Source organism: Podarcis melisellensis, assembly GCF_964234715.1.
Source record: "Podarcis melisellensis genome assembly, chromosome: 1".
Taxonomy (NCBI): Eukaryota; Metazoa; Chordata; class Lepidosauria; order Squamata; family Lacertidae; genus Podarcis; species Podarcis melisellensis.
Window position 1 is genome coordinate 3,694,274 of NC_138528.1, and position 16,775 is coordinate 3,711,048.

Sequence of the window (16,775 nt, forward strand, 5' to 3'; positions counted from 1 at the left end):
CGGGAGCTCACCCTGTCGCGGGGATTCGAACCGCCGACCTTCTGATCGGCAAGTCCTAGACTCTGTGGTTTAACCCACAGCGCCACCCGCGTCCCATATGCAAAATAATCTCTCTCTGAGTGAACAGAGGGTGCTTATTGCAAAGAGCATACACAAGCCATCACAGGCCGTGTGGCTGTTCCCCTCCCCCCATCCACCACGTTTGCTTGCTGTGAAGTCCAGCGTCTCCCAGGAATCTCGGGAGCAGAATCCTGCCTCCTTTCCAGCTGCAGCGTCGACAAGAAGACGCCCAGCTCCTCCACCCGCTTACCTGTTTGACTTTGGACACTTCCCGGATGAAAAGCTCATCGTTGGCAAACCGGTGCAGTTTCGTCAGCTGGCTGAGGTCCTTGACGTACTCCTCTCCTATTTTCTGTAAAAGAGAAGCGGGGGGGCTTGAGATATCCAGACCGCCTGCCTCAAGACAAGCAGCCTTTCCGAGGTATTTGCTCACCTCCCCAAAAAAGACTTTTTCCTGCCTCTTACCATGCCAGCCTTACATGCACCCGCCTGACCACTTTGATTGGTGGAACTGGCACCACGACAGGCGTCGCAAAACCCCTGTTCTGCATTTGTAAGAACTTGATAGTTTATTGCGGCAGAACTTTGGAACTCCCTGCCTATTGAGATCAAGCAGGTGCCTTCACCGTACTCTTTTCGGCGCCTGTTTAAAACATTCCTGTTTAGACAAACCTACCCATCACATGCTTAGAAATTAGAGGTTGTCTGGACATCTTTTAGCATTTTAACTTTTGTATGTTTTGAAGTAGGATTGTGAATTTTTCTTGATTTTACTGTGGACAAGCAACCGTTTTTAATCCAAAGCATTAGCTATAATCTTTCGTAAATCTTTTGTAAACTGTTTTGAAGTTGTTGCTTTTCACAATCACACGATATATTAGTTTTATGAATGAAATGCATAAATAAATATATTTTTTAAAAAAACAGCATGCCTCTGTTTCCCCATGAAAATGGTAGGCAAAGCTATGTTCGGATACCGCCCCCAAATTTCATCACTGTGATTTTCTGGGTTAAGGGGGCTGAAGACCAGTGACACAGAAATGATCTCTGAATGCATGCTATATTCCAGAATAGAAGTGCCTTTCCCATCATGTTGAAGTTCAAATACAACGTGGAAATTAACAGGGAAATGGAATAAACTGCTGCACAGAAGCAGCCTTATTGCTGCCCAAGGTACATGAGGACACGATCCACCTTGATGGAAACGGTGCGATTTCTGCCAGAGCAAAGTCAACTGCAGGTGGGCTGCATACCTCTGCAATTAACTCTGCGAGTCCCGGGTTGCAAAGCAGGAGCCACCGCCGAGGAGTGATGCCGTTGGTTTTATTCTGAAACTTCTCTGGCTCCACCTCTGCAAAGTCCTTGAACCTGCGCAGGAAGGAAGTTCTCAGTTCAGTGGCTGGGGAAACCCAGCCAGATGTGTGGGGTAGAAATAATAAATTCTTATTGTTATATCATCAAGATTTCTTAGCTAACAATGCATCGTAAGAAGAGTCTTTTGCTGGATCAGGCCAACCTTCTTGTCTGTTTGCAAAGTGGTCGATCAAATGTCCCAAAGGGAAACTCACGAGCAGGACTTACTGTATTTTTCACTCTATAGGACACACTTTTTCCCCTCCAAAAATTAAGGGGAAATGTGTGTGCATCCTATGGAGCAAATGCAGGCTCCTTGGCTTCAGCGATAGCAACGCGAAGTCTCCCAAGCGCAGAGGGAGCGCTCCCTCCACGCTCCAGAGGTTTCACGTTGCTTTCACTGAAGCCTGGAGAGCGAGAGAGGCCAGTGCGCACCGACACCTCTTGCTCTCCAGGCTTCAGGGATAGCCGCCTGAAGCCTTCGGAACGCAGCGGGAACTCACGCTGCGCTCTGAAGGCTTCGGGTTCCTTTTGCTGAAGACGGGCGACCAAGACTCCCCTGACTTCAGCAGAGAGGGAGAGCTGCACAGCGCCCCTTCAGCGAAGCGGGAGGAGAAATGGAAGGGGATCCATTTCTCCTGCCGCTTCGCTGAAGGGGCGCTGAGCAGAGAGGGGGAGAATTTTCCCCCCCTGTTCTCCCGCTCCTATGGTCCGGTGCGTCCTATAGAGCGAAAAATACAGTAAGTGCAACAGCACCTCCCTTCACTTAATTGTCCTACTGTACAGCTGGGGGACCCCCAAAGGAAGAAGGCTCAGAGCTCAGGGAGTGGTGGTGGTGGGACGACGATGAGTAGTCAGAGGGAGAAGACTGAGAAGAGGAGGTGTCGGAAGCTGAAGGGCTAACAAGGCTTGGTGAGCTGGGAGAGTCTGTGTCAGAGAGAAGTCTAGAATCAGAAGCGGAAGCAGGAGAGAGGGATGAGGGAGGCAGAGAGGAGTCAAGCTGGTGAAGAAGTCAGGGTGTCTGCCCCTCTTGCTGCAATGCTCTCTCCTCCCTTCTGATCTCCCAGGACCAGGAGAGGTATGAAGCAGGAGGAGCAAAGACAGGTATGTTGGCATAGTCTCAGATTGCTTGGGAAGGACCCCGGAGAGGAGGTGACTTAGGCAGTTGTGGGAAGGTCTGCTTCATAGAGGCAAGAGCTATTGAGAAGAGTTTTGTGCTTATTAGGCCTGGCACTCCTGAGCAGACCTTGTTTCTTCTAATAAAGAGTTAAATTGCTCCATGTAATTTATTGCTGGCTCACTCCTGACAATAGACTTATTCTGCGTGTATGTGCTTAAACTTCTCTTATAGCAGTCCAAGTTGACCATTGCTACATCATTTTGAATTATGGTGCTGGAGGAGACTCTTGAGAGTCCCATGGACTGCAAGAAGATCAAACCCCTTCATTCTGAAGGAAATCAGCCCTGAGTGCTCACTGGAAGGACAGATCCTGAAGCTGAGGCTCCAATACTTTGGCCACCTCATGAGAAGAGAAGACTCCCTGGAAAAGACCCTGGTGCTGGGAAAGATGGAGGGCGCAAGGAGAAGGGGATGACAGAGGACGAGATGGCTGGATAGTGTTCTCGAAGCTACCAGCATGAGTCGGAACAAACTGCGGGAGGCAGTGGAAGACAGGAGTGCCTGGCGTGCTCTGGTCCAGGGGGTCACAAAGAGTCGGACACCACTAAACGACTAAACAACAACAACAACAACATCTTATAGGAAACAGAGTGTGTGCGTGTGTGTACTATTTTGGGGCTGCAATTTCACAGATAGTTTTCACAGTGATTTACTTTTTTATTGCCAATTTTATTGGTCTTTGCATTGCACAGTGGGTCTACTTTCTGTTTTCTTGTGCTCTGGTTCAGAGGAAGGGTTGGGTAGGAAAGCACCAGACGAAAGGAAAGTACAAAACAGAAACAAAAACCACCAGACTAAAAATGGGAAGGAAACCACAATACCACAACTGTCAAGGTATTGACTACAAAGAAACAGTGACCAAGAGAAGGTGGAAGGAGAGAGGGAAATGTTCTGGGGGAAGCTGACCTTTCTCCACAGGGGATGGCTGCAGACATTTCCTCTTGCCTGCTCCCACAATCTGCACGTGCTCAGGGGCTCTAGAGCTCTGTCTTCAATCACCACCCAACTGGCCCAGTGGCAAAGGACCCAGAAGCCCACCTTGGATCTAAACCCTAGTTCCAGGATTTTTCCACGCCCACCCACATGGGCCCCGCAGAATGCCCGCCCATACTCACACTTGCGACTTGACAATTTCTGAGTGGATCTTGGCGACTCCGTTGACGGCATGCGAGCCCACGATGCACAAGTGTGCCATGTTGATGCGCTTCATGCCTTCCTCTTCGATCAAGGACATGCGCCGGAGGCGGTCAACGTCCTTTGGAAACATGGCTGCGATTCTCTGAGCAGACACAAGGAGGAAAAGATGGCTCAGGCACTCACAGCGCTCCAAAAGGATGCCGGAAGATGCCCAACCCAGTTCTGAAGCTCCCTGGAGAGCCCTCCACACGACAGCAGAACCTTGAGCTTGACAGGGGGTGTCACAGAACTAGTATTTCTGCACTGCAGGGGGTAGGACTGTTAGGATTCTTTTCCCGTGTTGCAGTCAAGGGATTGTTTATATCACATGACGGTGTACCGTATTTTTCGCTCTATAGGACGCACTTTTCCCCCTCCAAAAGAGAGTTTTGGACTTGATATCTCGCCTTTCACTCCCCTTAAGGAGTCTCAAAGCGGCTAACAATCTCCTTTTTTTAAAAAAAAAATATTTATTAAGTTTTACACAAAATTACATATATGAAAAAAGACAAAAGAAAAAAAACACACAAAAAGGATAGAAAATACAAAAAATAAATAAAAAGACAATTAAAAACATTTCAATCTTTCCATGTCCTGTCTTTCATTTACTTATTTCCGTGACCTCCTCACGCCTCCCATTTCTGTATTCTAATTCAATTAAATATTCCAGCAAATCCTTCCAACTTTGTTTTTACCCTAGTAATTTATCTTAACATATTATAATTTTACCTTCTCTCTTTCACCAATTCATTTTTACTTAATCCTTTATATCCTTTCTGCTAAAACCACATAATTCCCCCCCCCAACATCTTTCTAACGTTCCTCAATTTTACAATATTTCTGAAGATAAACTTTAAATTTCTTCCACTCTTCTTCCACCAACTCTTCTCCTTGGTCTCGGATTCTGCCAGTCATCTCAGCCAGTTCCATATAGTCCTAACAATCTCCTTTCCCTTCCTCCCCCCCCAACAAACACTCTGTGAGGTGAGTGGGGCTGAGAGACTTCAGAGAAGTGTGACTGGCCCAAGCTCACCCAGCAGCTGCAGGTGGAGGAGCAGGGAATCGAACCCAGTTCACCAGATTACGAGTCCACTGCTCTTAACCACTACGCCACACCGGCTCTCAAAATTATGGGGAAATGTGTGAGCATCCTATGGAGCGAATGCAGGCTCCTTGGCTTCAGCGATAGCAACGCTAAGCCTGCGAAGCGCAGAGGGAGCACTCTGGAGGCTTCACGTTGCTTTCCCTGAAGCCTGGAGAGGTGTCGGTGATCACCAACCCCTCTCGCTCTCCAGGCTTCAAGGATAGCCACCTGAAGGCCTTCGGAGCACAGCGCAAGTTCCCGCTGCGTTCTGAAGGCTTCAGGTTCCTTTCACTGAAGCCAGGAGAGTCTTGCTCTCCTGGCTTCAGCAAAAGGAACCCGAAACCTGAGGAGCGCAGCGGGAACTTGCGCTGCGCTCCGAAGTCTTCAGGGATAGCCGCGCGCAGCCCCTTCAGCAGGGAGAGGCTGCACACGGCTATGGCTTCCTTAGCCCTGTGCAGCCTCTTTTCCCCCCCTTTATTCCCCCCCTAAAAACTAGGTGCGCCCTATGGTCCATTGCGCCCTATGGAGAGAAAAATACGGTATATTCCGGGGAGGACTTATGTTCGGGGAAGGCCTTATATTACAGTGCGAGGCAAAACTGGAAATAGGTCTTATTTTGGGGGGATGTCTTACTTTCGGGGAAAGAAGGTATATCAACTCAAGGTGCCACAGGAAGACTGTTCTGACTGGTACGGATGGGAGTTGTAGTCTTAAATACCTGGAAGCACCAGGTTGAGGAAAGGTTGCATTTGAGCAGGCATAGGCAACCCAAGGCCCAGGGGCTGGAAGCTCCTGCAGCCAATGGGAAGCTGCACATTTCTGTGCCGGAAATCGCGTCTGCATATGTGCAGACACCGAAACAGTGCTCACGTTCTGGCCCACAGAGCCATCTACATGGCAGTTACCACGACGGGTAAACCTTGCTGACCTCCGCATTAGAGTGAGGGCAGGAAGCATGGCCCTCACTCCGACTTGGCTTCTGCTCTCCTCGGTTATACCTGATGGTGCCTGAAGCCAAATTGGAGAGAGGGCAAGCCTTTCTTGCGCTGCCCTCTGGCACCCTGTGGGCAAGAGAAAAGCCAATCCTGGAATCCAGTGAGCCACTGGGGAGTGTGAGCTCCGCCCTAGGCAAGCAGGGCAAAAACATCTGCACCATTAAATGGCTCTCTGGGAAATCACTTCCGCTGCCCCCCGAATCATGGCACTGGGCTTGAAAACCAGAACCGGGGACCACGGCGACACAGCCCTGCTTACATCCAGGTGCCTCTGGTTGATTTCATAGATGATCTGCAGGTGTCTGGGCAGCAGTTTCTCCACCAGCTCCACCGGCCAGCGCTCAAGGGCTTCGGGGAGAACCGTGTGGTTCGTGTAGGCGAAGGTCCGCGTGGTGATGTCCCAGGCCTAGGATTTGTGAGAGTGAGAGAAGGACGGTGAGCAGGGCAAGGAAAGGAAACAGAAGGCTGAAGTAGCTCAGTAGCAGAGCATCTGCTTTGCATTGAGAAGGTCCCAGGTTCAATCCCCGATGGGGGATAAAATACATATTTTAGGTAGATTAAAAGGGGGAAACCTGAACTCAGGGCTTTTTTAATGCGTGACAGCGCTCACTGGTACAGAGTGCCGGTGTCAAGGTTAAAAGGCACCCTGTATTATTTAAACATGGTTCTAGGAAGTTGGCAACTTGAATGAACCAGAAGCACCATGGCTACTTTGTGCATTTGGCAACCTAGTAAGCCAATGCTTGCTTGAGACATTTATGAGATACAATATTGGTCTGAATATAAGCCGTACTTGCAAATAATAATAATAATAATAATAATTTTTATTTATACCCTGCCCTCCCCAGCCAAGGCTGGGCTCAGGGCGGCTAACAAGCAATAATAAAAACAAGTTGAATGAATACAACTTAAAAACAAGATTAAAATACAACATTAAAATATTGAAACATTAAAATATTTGAATGCAGCCTCATCACAGGAGGAGAAAGGAAAAAGAAAGAGGGGGAGGGAATCAAATTGGCTCCAAGCCAAAGGCCAGGCGGAACAACTCTGTCTGACAGACCCTGCAGAAAGAAATCAGATCCCACAGGGCCCTGGTCTCATGAGGCAGAGCGTTCCACCAGGCCGGGGCCAGTGTTGAAAAGGCCCTGGGCTCTGGTTGAAGCTAATCTAAGAAGCCACACCTTTAAAATTTGGCGGCTTGGGGGAGGCTTACTGCAGATGGGATGGGCACTGTTGCCCCATGCTCCTGGGCTGCTCTCTGGGGGGCAGCCGTGCCAGGTGGGAATTTGAAAAAAATAAGTGTGGCTTATATTCGGGCCAATGCAGTACATATGCTACAGGCTTTTAAAACCAAGCCTCTTAATTCTGCTCTACCCTTTCCTTTGAAAGGAACTCAGATAGACTGAAAAGCTACCATAATAGATGACGATTGCAGCTCACTAACCGTTTGTTCCAACCTTGAAGATAAGGAGTCCTGGGAACTGCTTAGCGACCGCATAGCAGAAAGAATACAACGGGTTTGTGTGTATGTTTGCATGGCTTTTGCTTGCAAACAAAGAAGCAGGTGGGGCAGGTAGATAGGAGGTTTGGAGTTGAAGGTGGGGCAGCGAGGCCAGTGGTCTGAACTTTGCTGGACCTATGTCCCCATGCATGCAAAGAGGACTGTACGAGAGACACTTTGACCCCTACAGCCTGGATCTGGGCAATGAATAATGCTAATGGCATTCTGGTCCCTGGGGGAGAGGGCTTCATTCTGCACCCCATCTCTCTCTAAAAACCTCTCTCTCTCTCTCTCTCTGCGCCCAGGCACAACAACTCCTTTTGTCAGATTCCCCTTTCCCTTTCTGAAGGCTAACTCTCTGTGAACGGAGAGGACGGCCTAGTTGTGCAAAAGTTTCCGGATGGACTAGATGACTCTGGGGGTCCCTTCCAACTTTGTTGTTGTTGTTGTTTAGTCGTGTCCGACTCTTCGTGACCCCCTGGACCAGAGCACGCCAGGCACTCCTGTCTTCCACTGCCTCCTGCAGTTTGGTCAAACTCATGCTGGTAGCTTCGAGAACACTGTCCCGCCATCTCGTCCTCTGTCGTCCCCTTCTCCTTGTGCCCTCCATCTTTCCCAACATCAGGGTCTTTTCCAGGGAGTATTCTCTTCTCATGAGGTGGCCAAAGTCTTGGAGCCTCAGCTTCACGATCTGTCCTTCCAGTGGGCACTCAGGGTAGATTTCCTTCAGAATGGATAGGTTTGATCTTCTTGCAGTCCATGGGACTCTCAAGAGTCTCCTCCAGCACCAGAATTCAAAGGCATCAATTCTTCGGCAATCAGCCTTCTTTATGGTCCAGCTCTCACTTCCGTACATCACTTGTTGTTGTTTAGTCTTTTAGTCATATCCAACTCTTCGTGACCCCCTGGACCAGAGCACACCAGGCACTCCTGTCTTCCACTGCCTCCTTTGGTCAAACCCATACATCACTACGATTCTACAATTCCCTACCACCAGCGCCCAGCAGGTGGAGCCATTGTGAAAGTCCTCAACTTCGTGGCATCCTTCACTTGGCACATATTATTCGCCCAGGAAGTCTTTTTTTTTTTTGCGAGAAGATCTGATGACAGGGGTGCAGCTGAATGGCCCTACCACGTGGGCAGGTCCCCACACCAATTCCACGAGAAAGACCTAGAAGGTCCCCAATGTACAGTTGCATCATTCAGATGAAAATATGAAGTTACCGTAGAAGAAAAGTGAGGAATTTAAGAACCTTTTAATGAGGGTGAAAAAGGAGAGCACAAAATATGGTCTGAAGCTCAACATCAAAAAACCGAAGATCATGGCCACTGGTCCCATAACCTCCTGGCAAATAGAAGGGGAAGAAATGGAGGCAGTGAGAGATTTTACTTTCTTGGGCTCCATGATCACTGCAGATGGTGACAGCAGCCACGAAATTAAAAGACGCCTGCTTCTTGGGAGAAAAGCAATGACAAACCTAGACAGCATCTTAAAAAGCAGAGACATCACCTTGCCAACAAAAGTTCATATAGTAAAAGCTATGGTTTTCCCAGTAGTGATGTATGGAAGTGAAAGCTGGACCATAAAGGCTGATCGCCAAAGAATGGATGCTTTTGAATTCTGGTGCTGGAGGAGACTCTGGAGAGTCCCATGGACTGCAAGAAGATCAAACCTATCCATTCTGAAGGAAATCAGCCCTGAGTGCTCACTGGAAGGACAGATCCTGAAGCTGAGGCTCCAATACTTTGGCCACCTCATGAGAAGAGAAGACTCCCTGGAAAAGACCCTGATGTTGGGAAAGATGGAGGGCAGAAGGAGAAGGGGACGACAGAGGACGAGATGGTGGGACAGTGTTCTCGAAGCTACAAACATGAGTTTGACCAAACTGCGGGAGGCAGTGGAAGACAGAAGTGCCTGGTGTGCTCTGGTCCAGGGGGTCACAAAGAGTCAGACATGACTAAACGACTAAACAACAACAACAACCGTAGAAGAGGCATGGCCAAAGACAGCACTCCAGCTGTTTTGGGACTACAACTCCCATCATCCCTAGCTAACAGGACCAGTGGTCAGGGATGATGGGAACTGTAGTCCCAAAACAGCTGGAGGGCCATGTTTGGCCATGCCTGCTGTAGAACCATCAGAGCCTTGCTCTACTTAGCTGGCCTTGCAAGCGTGGTGCTGAGTTCAGGTTCTGCTCTTGAGGCTCCTCAAGAGGCACCTGGTGGCCACTATTAAAACGGGGTGCTGGACCAGATTGGCCATTGGCCTGATCCAGCAACCAAGCTTCAGACCTTGATCCCTGGAAAGAAACAGGAGCGACATGGAAGACTGTTCCAAACCTTGTCCCACGGCAGCCTCTCAATGTCCAGAAACACTCTCATCAGCTCGGGGATGGCCATGGCGGGATGTGTGTCGTTCAGCTGGATGGCAACCTGCAAATGTAGAAGGAAGAACCGAACAATTAATTTGGACCCCCAAACTGGCTAGTTAGCGTCTAAGAGGAGAGATTCTGTAGGTTAAAGTCTACCTCGGACAGAACTCATCGCTGGTTTTTTTCTGACCCCTCCTCCCAGCTGTGCACAGAATGGTTCTTGCCGCTCTGCACATGCCCAGAGGAAATCATCACTACTATATTGTCAGTTTGCATTTCTTAGTGCAGAAAGTATTGATCTGATGGGTAGAGATCTTTCCTATTCTAATAAATTCAAGAGGGTTCTGGAAGCTTCTCTGCGTGAAAGAAACAAGCAGAAGGTTCATGATGTTTGGGTTATACCTTCAGAGAAGTGGAGTACAACTGGTTTAAACTGGTTCTCTTATATCTTACCTCAACATACTGTGATATTTCCTGCACTAGCATTTGGGAGCCAATTGTCCATTTTTTATATTATTTTAAATAAGGCCAGAAGGAACCTGGGTTTCACTTTCTTTTTCTGTTTCCCTTCTGGTGTGTTGTTCTGTACATAGTATGCTATAGCGTTAAGGTTTTAGAATTATAAGTTATTGTAAGTTTAAGTTAAATCTGCTACAACTAGATTTCTTATGGAAAATGCCAATCCTGAATGCACTGGATTTGTGACTAATTATGCTAATTTGCCTTCAGTAGCAGTAAAGCTCTGCTGGATGAAATACAATTGCCTCTGGTCTATTTTTTTGGAATTCTGAAACGTGTTAAATTTTTATTCTCTGCTAACTATACGTTGGAGCATGCATAGGCAAACTCGGCCCTCCAGATGTCTTGGGACTACAGTTCCCATCATCCCTGACCACTGGTCCTGTTAGCTGGGGATGATGGAGGGCCGAGTTTGCCTATGCCTGCGTTGGAATCTACTCTGGATCAATACTGAGTTGAATTCAATGACATATAATTGTCATCAGGAGATTGATGGCTCGCTCCCTCTCCCTAGCTACTGATGCGATAGTGTTACATGAGCTGTAACAATGTCTGGATATTGTTACCTGAGCTGTTGGGGAGCTTTATGTTCACTAAAAAATTTGAGGCAAGTTAATTGTTTATTTTTATTTAGCGTTACGATGAAGTGACACCATACTTTTAAATGTATTGTGACTGCACTACAGTACTCAGACCGCTTGGTTTTTATGTGAGTCGTTTCAGTGCAGATGCATATAATGAATTATGTAAATTTGGCTGCATACATACCACAAATTTAAAGCACCTTAAAAGAACCTGGCTTCCCCCAAATGCATCCTGGGAACTGAGGTGTGCTAAGGGTGCTGGAAGGACGCGGGTGGCGCTGTGGGTTAAACCACAGAGCCTAGGACTTGCTGATCAGAAGGTCAGTGGTTCGAATCCACGCGACAGGGTGAGCACCTGTCGCTCGGTCCCTGCTCCTGCCAACCTAGCAGTTCGAAAGCACGTCAAAGTGCAAGTAGATAAATAGGAACCACTCCGTCGGGGAGATAAACGGCGTTACCGTGCGCTGCTCTGGTTTGCCAGAAGCGGCTTAGTCATGCTGGCCACATGACCCGGAAGCTGTAAAGCGAGATGAGTGCCGCACCCCCAGAGTCGGCCACAACTGGACCTAATGGTCAGGGGTCCCTTTACCTTTACCTTAAGGGTGCTGGGAAATGTGGCTCTGTGAGAGGTAAACTACAGGAATCTTTGGGGGAAGCCAGGTGCTTTAAATTCCTGCAGTGCAGGGGGTTGGACTCTTCGGGCTCTACAATTCTATGTCGTGTACGCGTCCTGCATGACTACATCTTCCAGACCTAAAACCCTTGCTAGATATGTTCTCGGGCAGAATCCTGGCTTGATGTGGCCCTGCAGCTGTGCATATTTCACAACCAGATGAAGGAGAGGCGTCCTATTGAATTTCACATCCCCACTGCTGCAAACTGGTCATGTTGTGTGGATGCCTGATGATGATAATAATAATAATAATAATAATAATAATAATAATAATAATGATAATATCTTTATTGTCATTGCCCCCTCTCAGGGACAACGAAATTACTTATGATGATCGCCTTCCAAAGCAACTACTCTATTCTGAACTTCAAAATGGAAAGCGTAAGGCTGGTGGTCAACAAAAGAGGTTTAAAGACTCTCTCAAGGCAATTTTTTAAAAAATGTAGTACAGTGGTACCTTGGATTACAAACGCTTCGGGTTACATGTTTTCAGGTTGCGGACCGCGGGAAACCCGGAGGTACCGGAAAGTGTTACTTCTAGGTTTCGCTGCTCGCGCATGCGCAGAAGCACTAAACTGCACTTCGTGCATGTGCAGAAGCGCAGAATCGTGTCACGCGCGTACACAGAAGCGGTGCTGCAGGTTATGAACGCTGTGGGTTGCGGAAGTGCCTCCGTCACAGATAATGTCCGCAACCTAAGGTTCCACTGTATAAACACCAATAACTTGGGACACTTGCCTGCGAGCGCTCCAGTTGGAGAACAGCCTTTACCAAAGGTGTCATGGGCTTTGAAGACACTTGAACTCAGGACGCAAGGGAGAAACATGCTAAGAGGAAGGCATGCTTGGCAAACCCTCCCCATGATCAACTCCCGCCCGGAATCCAATGTCCCCACTGTGGAAGGATGTGTGGATCCAGAATTGGCCTCCACAGTCACTTACGGACTCATTGTTAAAACCGTGTTCATGGAAGACAATCTTACTCGGCTACAAGGGATGGCCAGAGAAGAAAAAGAATTTTGTGTGAAAGCCAACACACACACGCAAACACAAAACTACCTGGTCTGGAAAGGAATCAAAAGCTGTCCGGACGCTTTCGGTGCTCCCAAATTTGGAGGCTTTGAACCGCCGGATGATGTCCTGCAGGGTGGCAGCCACCACAAAGTATTCTTGCTTCAAGCGCAGCTCCTTTCCTTCGAAAAACTGCAAAGATGGAGAGGAACGTCCCATTGGGAACATTGATAATAAGACACACCAGGCAAGATGCTTATCTGTTGAACAGTGTGGCGTGTCCTAGCGCAGTCTTTGCCATAAGCTGGTCCCCCCCTTCCAGATGTTTGGCCTACAATTCCCATCACAACTGGGGAGTAAAATGGGAGCAACTGTGAATTCATTGCACAGGGTTTTGGAGGGAAGACTGCAAATCACTTTGTGTATAAAAATGACTGTAGAAACGTTTTTTTAAAATACCTTTCATTTCCCAAAGCACTTTAACCTTTACTATTCCGTGAATTTTGGGAATTTTGGGGATGGACGAGATATTTTATATTTGACTTCACTTACCAATGGTTTTTGTTTTTACTTTCTTTCTCTTTTTTTTAAAAAACGTTTAAATTTTTGTGTTTTTTTTGGTTAACTTTGTTTGTGTTAAATATGTATACCCCAGCTGACCTCCTTTGTAATGTTTTATTTTGAAATATTTAAGACAATATTTTAGTTTTCTGTTAATTATGTTGCTTTGACTGCATACGCCACGTTTGACTTTCTTCAGAAATGTTTGATTCCGGATTGTTTTATTGGTGTTTTAATATGTTGTAAACCGCTTTGAGATTTTTCTTAAAAATATAAAGCGGTATAGAAATGAAATTATTAATAATAATAATATTTGAGATGGGCTGATAACCGAAAGAAGTTTGGTGATGAGACGCAAAAGAAGGGTGTTTGGAATCAGAGGGCACACAGATGACACATGGCGGCGAATTAACCTTCACTAGTCAAGCATCGCTTTAACTGCATATCAAAAGTGATAAGTCTGAATTGCCATGGTATTTGTAGAATTTAGCCTCAAGGGGAGGGGATAACTACAGCTAAAAAAAACAGTTGTTGAAATGATGAACACAAACTGTATGAAGCAGGCTAGAATTATTATTTTTTTAATCTAAAAAACTTCTGGGGAAATTAAATGAGGGACTGAGCAAAAATTTTGGGTTTCGCTTAGAGAAGTTGGCCACTTCACTCCATATCCTGACCCCCACGGTGTGGACTGCAATTTTGAAATGCGAGAGATTCGTTGAACAGAGGCAGGCTTAAGTGTTTTGGCACTAGTTAAGGCATTGCAGGGATCTAGCACAATCTAACAGCCAATGAATCGGTTTCGATTTTAAAACCTGGTTGCCTGATTTTTTAAAATTCTTTTTTAAGGAAAGAATTGCTGTTGCCGCAAGGTAAGCAAGTGTGTGCTCCTGGTGAAAGCTGTTCTAAGAAATAAAATTTGGATTTCCAGCCCCATTAAATGTATACCACATGAATGGAAATTACCTTCTCCCTGATTCAACGCTCCCGCCCCCAACCTAAAAAGAATATTCCAAATTCATGGAGAGAGAGGCACGTCCAACTCCCAAGAGACTGATCTACTCCCAGTATGAAAAAACTGGCACTGATCTATCCAGGATTGCACAGAGTTGTTGAGTTTTTTTGGGGGGAGGCGTCATCAAAGTTGTTGAGGTTTTTTTCCTGTTTCCCCCCCCCTTTCTGGCTGGTGATTGACCAGGATCCCATGATCGACAAGGATCGACCATGAACCAGTAGATCGTGATCGACCGGTTAGACATGCCTGCTTTAGTGCTTTACAGTGGTCATATTAACACAATAATAGTGCATCAGTGGCAGATTCATTCTGCTTTATTGGTTAATCTGTGCTAATTCTCCGATGCTACCACATTGGGGGCTATTATAGCAAAACTATGCAGAATCCCACCCCCCAACCCCGAACATTTGTGGCGTGAAAAGTTGCTGGATTTTAGCAAGGAGTTACAGGATATTACCAATGGGAAATGAAGCAGTTTGACCGTCCCAAATCATTCTCAGGCCTAAGCAGTATAGTTAAGTGGGATCACACATGACTGCCCTAAAAGCACTTGGATGTCTAAAGAAAAAAACTCAATATTATTTCCACCAGATCCCCCCTCCCCCATTAACAGCAAAGAAGCTAGGCTAAGCAATGACACAGGTGTGAAAAATCAAGACACAAAAAGGAATTCGAGGCTGGTTCTCACGGAGGCAGTAAACTTGTGTAGGCCGTAAACATTTCAGATACTCCTCCATATAAACACACACACCCCTTCCATATCGACAAATAGAATATCAGCGAGGGCAAGAGTCCCTTTCCTTGAGAGGCTAGCTTTCTAAAGGCAGGGACTTATAAGGTTTAGTGGAGGATCCCGCCCCGCAACGCTCCCTCCACATTCAGGGGGACGATCTGGAGATAGGTTTGCCACCTCGGTGAGAATTCAAGAGCAGGGAAAAGCACAGAAATACATCACAGGCGAAGGTTGAGGTGGTACGGGAGCGATGCCAACGAATCTGCCACACCAAAGTTACAGATCTACACAGAGGTCTCCTCACCAGGTGTGCCGGCTGCGGCAGCGAGGGTTGAACAAGACAATGTCAAATGCCTGAAACAGCTCAAGGGCTGAGAAAGCAACAGGAAAACATTTGCACACAAAGCCCCCCCCCCACTTTGTCTTTAAAAAACAACCCGGCACCCTCCTCTTACAGCAATCCAATAACTACAGTATTTCCCAACAACTATTTGCTGCTTGAGAGTTTGAGTGTTTTATTTCCAGTCCTCATGGTGACGTCCAGGGCTGGATTTAGGTTTGATGAGGCCCTAAGCTACTGAAGGTAATGGGGCCCTTTATATGTCCAGCTGTCCTTTGCCAACAACAAATTGTCACTGCTTTTTGTGTTGAATATAAACTATATGGTAACTGATGGACCTAATAGGTATCTCAAGCCATTTGCCCATGTTGCCATGCAACCAGTCCATGCAGAATGTAAAGGTAAAGGGACCCCTGACCATTAGGTCCAGTCATGGCCGACTCTGGGGTTGCAGCGCTCATCTCACTTTATTGGCCGAGGGAGCCGGCGTACAGCTCCGGGTCATGTGGCCAGCAGGACTAAGCCGCTTCTGGCAAACCAGAGCAGCACATGGAAGGCCGTTTACCTTCCCGCCGGAGTGGTACCTATTTATCTACTTGCACTTTGATGTGCTTTCGAACTGCTAGGTTGGCAGGAGCAGGGACTGAACAATGGGAGCTCACCCCGTTGCGGGGATTCAAACCACCGTCCTTCTAATCGCCAAGTCCTAGGCTCTGTGTAGGCACCCTATATATAGAAAGGAGCAAACCAGTGATATTTTAGGGAGCAGGCTAACAGGCAGGACCCATGACTTACATCATAGGAGCCTACACAACACTAAACACTGTTACTGTATGTAGGTTTTATTTTATTTGTTTTTTATCTTATAGTATGGAAATGTACATCATTTGTTTTCCTTTAAACTTTTTGGGGGCCCCCAAGAGAGTGGAGCCCTAAGCTAGAGCTTGTTTAGCTTATACGTTCATCTGGCACTGGTGACATCTCAGAAGAAAAGAAGTCAGGAAGGCAAACAACTCTCACCTTGTTTATTAATCTTGTGAGATGCCTTAAGTTTAGGGGGTTAGACCTACGCCTACGTCCTTAAGAATGAAAAAGTTGGAGGGACCTATTAAATGTTCCACATACTTTGGTGCACATGTAACCCCCAACAATGGTTTGCCATTACATAAGCTGAGCCTTGAGATGCGCCCCTTGTGAGCCCTGGTTTCTGCGAATATGGCAAGTAACTGATTCACACACCATTAGCCGTCACATCTGACCCAAGAGACTGTTGCTCAGGTGGTCCCTCCAAAACCAGGTCTGCCAACACAGCCTCGGTCCAGTATACCTGAAGGAGCGTCTCCACTCCCATCGTTCTGCCCGGGCAATGAGGTCCAGCGCCGAGGGCCTTCTGGTGGTTCCCTCGCTGTGAGAAGCAAACCTACAGGGAACCAGGCAGAGGGCCTTCTCGGTAGTGGTGCCCGCCCTGTGGAACACCCTCCCACCATATGTCAAAGAGAAAAACAACTACCAGACTTTTAGAAGACATCTGAAGTTGGCCCAGTTTAGGGAAGCTTTTAATGTTTAACAGACTATTGTATTTTAATATTTTGTTGGAAGCTGACCAGAGTGGCTGG

At 47.2% G+C, this 16,775-nt stretch overlaps 1 protein-coding gene across 1 annotated transcript in view; it reads right to left on the reverse strand.

Annotated features, from left to right (window-relative positions):
* The window catches only part of PYGL (glycogen phosphorylase L), a 58,903-nt gene that overhangs the window by 12,984 nt on the left and 29,144 nt on the right, over positions 1 to 16,775 (reverse strand). Inside the window, exons 9-14 of the mRNA XM_081910303.1 lie at positions 12,559 to 12,702; positions 9,693 to 9,785; positions 6,108 to 6,254; positions 3,709 to 3,872; positions 1,314 to 1,428; positions 311 to 412 (exon numbers count right to left, since the gene is read on the reverse strand). Coding sequence (XP_081766429.1) covers positions 311 to 412; positions 1,314 to 1,428; positions 3,709 to 3,872; positions 6,108 to 6,254; positions 9,693 to 9,785; positions 12,559 to 12,702 — 765 coding nt within the window. The remainder of the gene's footprint in view (positions 1 to 310; positions 413 to 1,313; positions 1,429 to 3,708; positions 3,873 to 6,107; positions 6,255 to 9,692; positions 9,786 to 12,558; positions 12,703 to 16,775) is intronic.